We start from the raw sequence: 10,561 nt of genomic DNA, 5'->3' as shown, positions 1-10,561 counted from the left end.
AGACATTATAATTAGCAGTAATTTTACCAATTAACTATACCTTATAATAAATACACTAGGATCTGCATTTTATTTAAAAAATTATAATAATATTTTTTATTATGTATTTCTTATTTAAATTCATGAATCTATTTGTTTCATACATTTATATATTAAGTTAATTTTGACAAGAATTAACTTAATATATTTCCTTAATACGTAATGTAAGTTTTTAGAAGTATAAAAAATTTATTATACCTGTTTTTTTCGATAATCCAGAAAAGTCATTAAAAATTTTATAACTTCACTATAACTGGTTAACATTTTCCAACAAATTAAAACTCTTTAACAATTTATACTAACACTCGTTTGATTAAAAATCCGCGATGCCAGACTGACATTTCTGCACTTTTCACACTCTCACAAGACTCACAGATAGGTCCAGTGGTATAGACTCACCAAAAAATCACCCAGTGGCGTAGAATTATTTTAGACAAAGACGCAGATAGAAATCTATGAGTTACAGAGAGAAGAGCAATGGCGACGTCCGAGATAGGAAAATAAGAAACGAAGGCCTGGAGAAACCACGTTGAACGCGGTATAAGGTTCTCTCTTTCTCTTTAAGGCATTTAAACAAGGATAGCCTATCATACACACCCTATACTCTTTCCAGTCGCTCAGTCCAGGCGGGGAAAAATCCATGAGGAAGTATTGTTCCTAAACGCATGAAAAAAATTTTGCAGGCCATTAGTGGCGGTCATTGTACAATGACCGGCAGAAATGGCGTCCCTTGATGCGTTTAGGAACCGCATTTTAGGATCCTTCACTGTATACTCTATTCTGCTAGGCGGAGATAGGGGAATGGAACGCGATAACTATAGTAGTTAATCTCGCTCTAAATGCGTGAGTGCGAGAGAGAGAGCTTTATACGGCATAGCAGGGCAAGCCAGGCGTCCCGAAGCTTATTTCTATCTGTGCCATTGCCTATGGCTATCTCTCTCGCCCGGTAAGAATCATTCGTCCGTCCTTGTTTAGGTCAGTTCTACGTTAATAGATACTCTCTAAAGAAGATTTTCTCAGGCGACACCATTGAAGACTGCGATTACAGCGGGGATTTTAAAATACTGTGCACCTGTCACTGTCAAACGTCTGTATGAAAGATTATTGTCGCTTACAGCGTTTGGTGCAATTAACATTATAAGTCTGGATTATTATGTGATATTCTGTAATGCACATATATATATATACATATGATAATTTACTTTTAATTTTTTAAACCAATAAGTTATTGGCATTATAGAAGAAACTCATTTAAATATAAGAATATACTGGTTTCCACTTATGTAACTTTTCTTGTAAATATAACATAATTTTAATTAATAAAATTCACTCGTTTATTAATCAGACTAAGAAGAGTTATTTCTTTTAAATTTTAACATGTATAGAATAATATCCTAAACGCGCACACTTAACTAATTATTATTAGAGAAATATTTTTATAATCGTTACACATTGATAATAATATATCTCAATATCCTTCAGTTTAAAATATCATTTACATTGAAGAAATCTTGATCAATGGTCATGAAGAGTTCGTGGCTCAATGGCTAGGTCGCTTGCTTCGAAGATTAGTTAGAGCGCTTTTGTCGGTGGTTCGAATCCGACGGGAGATATTTTTTTTTTCGTTTTAAAAGCATTACTATCTTTTTTTTTGTTAATTATTTGGAAGCATTGCTACTGCTTCCAAACATATTTTGAAAAGTTTATTTTGCCCTGAAAAGGGCAGTTAGTCAGACACGGCAAGAGCTTCCTAATTTTTGTCAAAATTGTATGTCCTACGTAACGTCAGTTCGTCTAGTAGTCAGTCCAATATCCGCGCCGGTCAATAACTTGATTGAGTCGATTTGGAATCGATTCAATTAAGTTTTCAAGAAACTGTGGTTCATGCCGTAGGCCTTCCCACACAGCTCTTGCATTCTCAAGCACTACTGCTTTCGTCCTCTCCCTTGGCGCGACCCATTTTTTGGTCATTCTCGCCCAAACGTTTTCTATAATATTTAAATCCGGACTCTTGGCCGGCCACTGGACCAGTTGGATTTCCGGATGATCCCCTAACCAATCACGAGTGGCGTGTGAAGTTTGAACTGCAGAATTATCCTGCACTACACGGATTATTGGCATATCTTCGGCAGAATTCACAGCACGAACACTTGGAAGAAGCACCTCTTCAAGGATCGTAATGTAGTTTGCAGAAGACATCTTAGGAGGAACCTCAACCAATTCACCTATCGTGCCTCCTGACACCCACCCCCAAACGCCACACGTGATTCGTCCAGAGCGATCACTCTGAACGACGTATTCGGGGTTCATCCGAGAATCGCTGGGCCTCCAGACGTGAAGAAAACGTCGGTCAACGGATGATACAAAAACCTTTTCATCGGTCCAGATCACCGTTTCCCACGTTTCACGACTGGTCGCTAAATTTTCTAATGCAAACGCGACTCTTTGATCTCGGTGCTGAGGATTAAGAGTAATCTTGCGGGCTGGACGATAGCAATTAATGCCGGCCGCGTTAAGTCGCCGCCTACCCAATCGTTCGGATAAAGGAAATCCCGTCTCAACAATTCCGTCAACTACGTTCCCGAAGGGGTCTCGCGAAATGTAGTCCACTAGGAGTTGGTCCTCTACCGGTTGTGAACCAGCAGGTCTATGATTATTTGCACGGTGATCACGCAATGCGTTACCACCGCCGCGCTGAAAAGCGGTAATCCACCGGCGAACGTTTTTCACCGAAACACCTGTAAGCGCTGCAATTTCTAAATTAGATTTTCCAGCCTCCCAAAGGCCTACAATTCGCCCCCTCAACCAAACTTCGATATTCGGTGCCATTATACGCGAAAACTAATAGCGATGCGCGAGCTCTAACCACCTAGACTGCAATGAAACAGTTTATCAAAATGAAACAAGCTATTCAGTGGTTTGTTTACATGCACTTCCGATCAAAACAAATGCCGAAGAAGCGAGCTCCTGCTCATATGGATTAGATTACAAAAAAAGCATAAATATAACATTGTATATTTTAAGGTTTGCAAAAATATGTTTGGAGGCAGTAGCAATGCTTCCAAATAATTAACAAAAAGAAAAGATAATAATGCTTTTAAAACGAAAAAAAAAAATATCTCCCGCGGGACTCGAACCACCGACAAAAGCGCTTTAACTAATCTTCGAGGCAAGCGACCTAGCCATTGAGCCACGAACTCTTCATGACCATTGATCAAGATTTCTTCAATGTAAATGATATTTTAAACTGAAGGATATTGAGATATATTATTATCAATGTGTAACGATTATAAAAATATTTCTCTAATAATAATTAGTTAAGTGTGCGCGTTTAGGATATTATTCTATACATGTTAAAATTTAAAAGAAATAACTCTTCTTAGTCTGATTAATAAACGAGTGAATTTTATTAATTAAAATTATGTTATATTTACAAGAAAAGTTACATAAGTGGAAACCAGTATATTCTTATATTTAAATGAGTTTCTTCTATAATGCCAATAACTTATTGGTTTAAAAAATTAAAAGTAAATTAACATATGTATATATATATATGTGCATTACAGAATATCACATAATAATCCAGACTTATAATGTTAATTGCACCAAACGCTGTAAGCGACAATAATCTTTCATACTGACGTTTGACAGTGACAGGTGCACAGTATTTTAAAATCCCCGCTGTAATCGCAGTCTTCAATGGTGTCGCCTGAGAAAATCTTCTTTAGAGAGTATCCATTGGCGTAGAACTGACCTAAACAAGGACGGACGAATGATTCTTACCGAGCGAGAGAGATAGCCATAGGCAATGGCACAGATAGAAATAAGCCTCGGGACGCCTGGCTTGCCCTGCTATGCCGTATAAAGCTCTCTCTCTCTCGCACTCACGCATTTAGAGCGAGATAAACTAACTACTATAGTTATCGCGTTCCATTCCCCTATCTCCGCCTAGCAGAATAGAGTATACAGTGAAGGATCCTAAAAAGCGGTTCCTAAACGCATCAAGGGACGCCATTTCTGCCGGTCATTGTACTTTGAATAATACCCGAATATTTATTTATACAGAAGGGGTTCTAACCCTCGTACGCGAATATCGGGGATGGGGTGCTAATACAATAACTCGCTAACTTCGGTTAAATTCTTTTTATTATAACGTCTGTGCTCAATACAATTCCCGATCCTTCGCACGCGGTATAACGGTGTTACGCGAGGTCCTAAATGTGGACGCGGCCTAAGTCGTGCGAACGCGGCTGAAGCCCCGATGACGTAGTAGTTAGCCCCGCGCTCGAGCCACTAGTTGGCGTTCGCGGCGGTCCCGCCGAGTCGCGCGGTACTCGCGCCTCCGGCGGATTCGTAGGCTAACCACGACGCGACGTTACGCGGCTGGGTCCCTATCCCCGCGCGTGCGCCTCACCCGACGGTTATTCGCAATGACTCCGTTCCCGCGTACGCAAATACAATAACGACCCGGATTGTTTACGTCGAGGACTCTAAGGTCGCTAGTCCTCACGATGATTATACTAAGTCCGCGGCCTTGTACCGAATTACGGGAACGCTCCTGTCAACGGTCAACTCACAACGAATCGATGCAATCGCGAACACTTTTACTAATTCACGCCTGTACACAATGAGATGTTCGTTACCGGCCCGACGGAATGACCACTCCGCTAGGTTGCCCGCTTACCCGTGACAGGTGAGCAGGGCCAGCGGTTCCCTATACAACCGGTCGGTGCTACGAGCCCTAAAGCCCTAGCACACCCCGGGACGTCACTGGGCTTTATTACAAAACGAATAATCACCCTAATTTCAGCTTACAATTGGCTGGCTCTCTTCTCTTTCTCTCTATCTCTTCTCGCTCTCGCTCTCGCTATCTCTCTCTCTCGATATCGCCCTTGGTGGATGGCCCGAAGGGCTAGGGTGTCCCGTCGTCTGATATGGGTTCGCGGCTCCCTGGCAGTCGCTGCACTTCTCCTGTTTTCTTTTTTCTCTGGATGGCGGCTGTCAGTGGGGTCGCACTAATTTCGGCGGCGGAGCACTAATGTGTCACGGTGTGTCACCTTTGACATCTAAATTACGTGTGTCGGGGCAGTTCGCGGGAGCAGGTAAGGCCCTGCGCCCGTCCCGCTGCTGCCCCGCTACACCCATCGCGCGACACTAGGAAGCCGACAAGTTATCGATCCTAGATCAATACTTATCGGTTGATAACTCCCTAGTTCGTACGCGACCCGTCTATCTAGCGCTTGAGATTAGCAAAGCGCTAGATGGCAGCTATTGTAACGCTGCGGGAACGCAACGTTACACAATATAAAAAAATGTTCTGCAAATTAGGACAATGGTAAGATCTATAATCATGCATGTTTCCTATAATTTAAAATTTCTCACCTCCACAAATGTCCCGCAGATCATTATAAATTGATGAATTTTTAAAAACTCTGGCATCATGGACTGATCCAGGATACCCGACAACGACGTCTAAAAATTTCTTTTTATGATTAACAACTCCTTGTAGCTGTATAGAGAAGAATTTTTTTCGATTAATATAAGAGTCGCTGTCTTTTTGTGGTTTATCTACAGGGTTTTATCCTAACAGAGAAACATAGGAGATTCGTGTTAGTTGACTATAGAGCCGTGGAGCATAGAATCCGAGAGCCCTCATTGGTCAATTCCGTGTAGTGCCAACATAAAATAGGTCGTTGCCAGCAGATTTTGTCTCTAATGCTTCTCGTAAGTGGAAATAGCAGAAATGTCAAAAAAAGTGAGGTTACTAAAGGTTAAAGTAAATATTAATGAAGGGATAATAATAAAGGGTATGTGACAGTAAAAATAAATATGATGTAAAGTCAACTTTAATGTTCAATGTATTAAATAATATTGATTAAGTGTTTTTTAATGTTCAGTTATCTGGTGTAGTGAAATTAACGGGATCCCTTAAGCGTTGCGCGGCCGCGACGGAGTTACCACGCGCTGCAGTTTTGCCCGAAATTTAAAAAACTGCCATCTAATGGCATACGCGCGATGCCGCTAGCGAGTAGCACGCTGGAGGGGAAAGAGTTCCCCCACCCACTGCGCGAGATGAGAGTAGCCGGGCGAGGAATAAGCCGGGCGCTTACAGACATTTTCCACTGCGAGCAGCGGTTGCCTCCAGTGATGATAGAAAGCGGGTATTCGTTCCCCCCACTATGCAACCATAGGCTCACTACGACTCCGAAAGCCTTCTGGAAATTCTGGCATGCGTGAGACATCCCCACTCGTGCCCCTTCTCGTTGATCACATATACCATCACAGCGATGCATACGTGTCTCGGCATCCGTCGCTTGACTTCGGCTAGTTTCGTTGAACGTAAGTACGAAAGAGAGCGGTATACTTTTCTCGGACCTCTCTTTCTCGCGCTCGATCTTCGTTCGTTTAGCCAACGAGCAAAGCCGTGCTAGCCGAAGCAAATTAAGAAATGTCTTTTCTGGCAGCTATGATAAAAAAGCTGGCCACGTTGAATGAATATTAAAATAATATTTATAAGCAGCCATTAACTTATTAGATTTTATAATAAATAAGGAAATGCGATGATTTTACGTAACATTGATCAATTTTGTTGAGACTCATATGTTACGTATTATTGTTAAAAATATTTCATTTTCTTAATTTATTATTTAATGTAGTATATTAATGGTAATAAAAATAAAATCATTATGAAAACAAAATTTAAAAAAATTGCACGAGTCTTCGGGAATCGAACCCGGGCCCGCGATAACAGCAGGCAGTTGCCTTACCATCTACGCTATGGCGCTTATTTGGCAGCTTAGAAGCAAAATCGCAAGTCGCTTATTAAAGCGATGGAGCCTTTCTCTATTAAGTTTAATTTCCAGAAGAAAGTATTAATTATAATCTTAAATTTATTTACTTCGTATGTCTTTTCATAATAAAACAAAATATTTTTTTTACATATTTCTAAACATTAATGACTTTAATTGCTGTAGCTTCAAAAAGTGACTCTAACATTGCGGTGAACATTTTTGAAAGCTGCAGAATTAAAAATAAGTAACCTAAGAACCGTATTGGGTATTTAATATGTCATTCATATTGCAATCTATTTAATTTAAAATATCTCATAAATAAAAAAACGATTAATCTTTCTTAATAAGTAAAAGCACGTGGCTGACAGAGATTAAGTCCATATTTATAATAGATAATATATGAAAATAAACAAATAAATAAATAAATTGTGATCGATTTTCTGCATTTTCAAATAATAGTGTCGCATAATTAAAAGAGGTAGTGCAAAAGTGGATGAGCTAGTCTAAAGGATCGAAATCGCAATTTTGGCAAATCATCGAATAGTTCCTCCCTATCTTTCTCCGTTAATTTTTACAATTTCTGAGAAATAAGCATATCTACGTGTAGCCCTAAATGTCTACTTTCTACGATGTCTAAACAACTTTTTTCGATAAAAGCAATTTTTCCGGCTCAAAAAGGCACTTCACGCGCCGTGTACCCGTACCTTAATGTTCGTACGGAAGGAGAAAATCAAAATTAGCAAACGATGCTTATTTCTCAGAAATTGTAAAAATTAAAGGAGAAAGATCGGGAGGAACTATTCGATGACTTGCCAAAATTGCGATATCGATCCTTTAGACTAGCTCATCCACTTTTGCACTAACTCTTTTAATTATGCGATACTATTATTTGAAAATGTAAAAAATCGATCACAATTTATTTATTTATTTTCATATATTGTCTATTATAAATATCGACTTAATCTCTGTCAGCCACGTGCTTTTACTTGTTAAGAACGATTAATCGTTTTTCTATTTATGAGGTATTTTAAATTAAATAGATTGCAATAGGAATGACATATTAACCCATTAACGCCCAAAACGGCAAGAATCAAAGGTTTACTTTGCGATCAGATTTAAAGTGCTAAATCTTGTTGCACATATCGCAAAATACCTTTACTTATGTTTTCGAGGTCGCTCTACAAGATGGTATAATTTAAATTATGATTTGGTTGCGTGAAAAAAAGATATAGTGACTTTTTCCTCAAAAAGTGCTAAAAATTTTGCGACAAAAATTTTAAAAGTTAAATTTTCTACTAAAATTTGATGTTCCTCTTCATTAAAAATGGGCACAAGTTGGCACAAACATTCCAAAGTTTCAAAATATCGTCCGTAGGAAATGAAAAATTCTTGATGGTTGAAGCAAAATGGCGGTAAACACGATTTTTTGTTACAAAATTTCACAAGCTTTTTTCTCATCAATTACGAACTTTATTGAAAATTTCCCAACGATAAAAATGTCTTATAATTAATTGAAGAATATTCTAAAATTTTTTCAAATTTTTTATAAACAATTTTTTAAATTTCAGTCTCGTAATATTAGGAAAAATAAAAAATTGTTTATAAAAAATTTGAAAAAAATTTAGAATATTCTTCAATTAATTATAAGACATTTTTATCCTTGGGAAATTTTCAATAAAGTTAATAGTTTTTTAGAAAAAAATATTAATCTCGTTTACAAGCTGAAATTGGAATATTTTAGCATTTTTTAGGGTCACAAGTCATTGATATTTAGTAGGTTACTTATCTTATACCCACATTTTTCCTATTTTCAATACTCTTTCTTAATGTGTGTTAGGAAAGCATGTTTTGCAAACATATGCGTTGCATCCTTTACAGAATTTGTATGTTTTTATGGGACATGATGAGCATTTGCTCTGCTTTTCTACACGTTTGGATACATGAGTTTGTGTAATTTCTTTTTCTCGATTTGCTAAATAATGCTTAGCAATATCTAACGCAAACTCTTTTGTAGACTTTTTATTCCCGGTACTAGCAGTATTATATATAACAACCGAGTTCGTAATAGATGCCTGAATCAAACGTGTAAAAACTACCCATGTCCATTTTTTATTTCTGATGCTGGGCAATAAATTGTTACAGTGAGCATCATGAGTATCAACTCCTCCCATATATTTGTTATAAATATGAAAAGCGTGTGGAAATTGGATTTCTTTCTTTTCATGTTCTTTAGAACTATAACGCTTTATTGGAAGAGTTGGATTTACACCTGCCGCCGTAGATGCTATGGACACCGGCTTTGAATCCATTACAGTGATGTAATTTATTTGACTATTTTTGTCATTTTTAACAGCAAATGTTCCTCTCTCTGCCTTCTTACATATTTCGTTTTTAATTTTAACTCTATCATTCCTAATAGTACCTGTGGCTCGTAATCCTATATTTCGTAAGTGTAAAATCAAATCAAAATTTGTGAAATAATTATCAAAATAGACATGGTAAAGATTTATCTTTCGAGGAGTTGTATTATGAAGGAAATCTTTTAGTAAATTCATTACTACTCTGCTACCTAATGCACATTTCATCAGCACATTCGTTTCTATTTGATTCTTACCACAGTACAAATCCCAACCTAAGAGATAACCATTACTAGTACACAGTCCCCACATTTTTAATCCAAATCTTATTGGTTTTCCTCTAATAAATTGTTTCAAGCTCGTTTTGGCATATGATTTTATCATCATTTCATCAATTGACATTGCAGTTTGGAAATATCCAAATTGAAGAATGTTTTTTTGGAATAAGTTTATCAAAGAACGTACTCGCCATCCTTTATCATTTGGATTATTGTCTGATGCTTTAGAATATTTTATATGAGCTTTCATACTTTCGAATCGATTACGAGACATTACTGACGAAACGACGTTAGCAGACAAAAAGGGATCAGTTGACCAAACGTCGCGTTGTGATTTTCTTTTGTTAAAGCATGAAAAAATTCAAATTCCTATAAATATATCTAAATCAGATCGAGAAAGTTCAAAATTATTTTCCTTTGTTGCTGCACTAATATAATTTTTGATTTCATCAGAAAAAAAGGATTCGAATAATTGAACTGGTGTACTTTGCACAATCATTTTTTTCTGGCTGTCAGATAACAGTGTCTCATTTTCAATTTGATCTTTACAATTGTTTTCACCGTCAACCCAGTTATACTCATGTTCTGCTTCTAATTTAGTTAAATTTGCAGAATAACCCTGGTATACTTTTTTATATGACGTACAAGGAAAATCATTATAATTTTCATCGTCTGAACCAGAATCATTATCGCCAGAATAATTAGGATCGGGAATCAAAATTATTTGACTAGATTCTTCATGTGAACTATCATCATCAGATTCAATTTGTGACATTCGAACTTGTCGTTTTCTCTTCGACATTTTTCAATTATCAAATATTTAAGAATATAAAAACTTTAGATAAAGACTATATAAAACGGTACATGTGATGTAAGAAAAATAATTGATATAAAAAAAGAAATATAATAAAGAATGAAGAAAAACTTGTAGTAGACCGTTGATGATAGATTTCACTTCAATCAAAAAAAGTAAGCGCAAAAATTTTTGCATACCGTCAGTGAATCTTTTTAAAGCTTTAAGTATTGTGCAGCTCTTATAAGAGAAGTCTGTTCACCTTATTAATATGAAATTCATTTTTTCTAAAAAACTATTAAC

The 10,561-nt window shown here is 37.1% G+C and overlaps 1 protein-coding gene across 1 annotated transcript; it reads right to left on the bottom strand.

Annotated features, from left to right (window-relative positions):
- Positions 1-8,653: 8,653 nt before the first annotated feature.
- Positions 8,654-9,739, bottom strand: LOC136777884 (piggyBac transposable element-derived protein 3-like). The gene has a single exon (XM_066734465.1). It carries the CDS (start codon positions 9,737-9,739, stop codon positions 8,654-8,656), a length of 1,086 nt encoding a protein of 361 aa, XP_066590562.1.
- Between the last annotated feature and the right edge of the window lie 822 nt (positions 9,740-10,561).

The sequence above is a fragment of the Prorops nasuta genome, unplaced genomic scaffold, assembly GCF_024137725.1.
Source record: "Prorops nasuta isolate Cenicafe-Biocafe unplaced genomic scaffold, Cenicafe_Pnas_1.2 PNAS00012, whole genome shotgun sequence".
Taxonomy (NCBI): Eukaryota; Metazoa; Arthropoda; class Insecta; order Hymenoptera; family Bethylidae; genus Prorops; species Prorops nasuta.
Note: the sequence above shows the minus strand (reverse complement) of the source record. Positions and strands in the feature narration are given on the sequence as shown.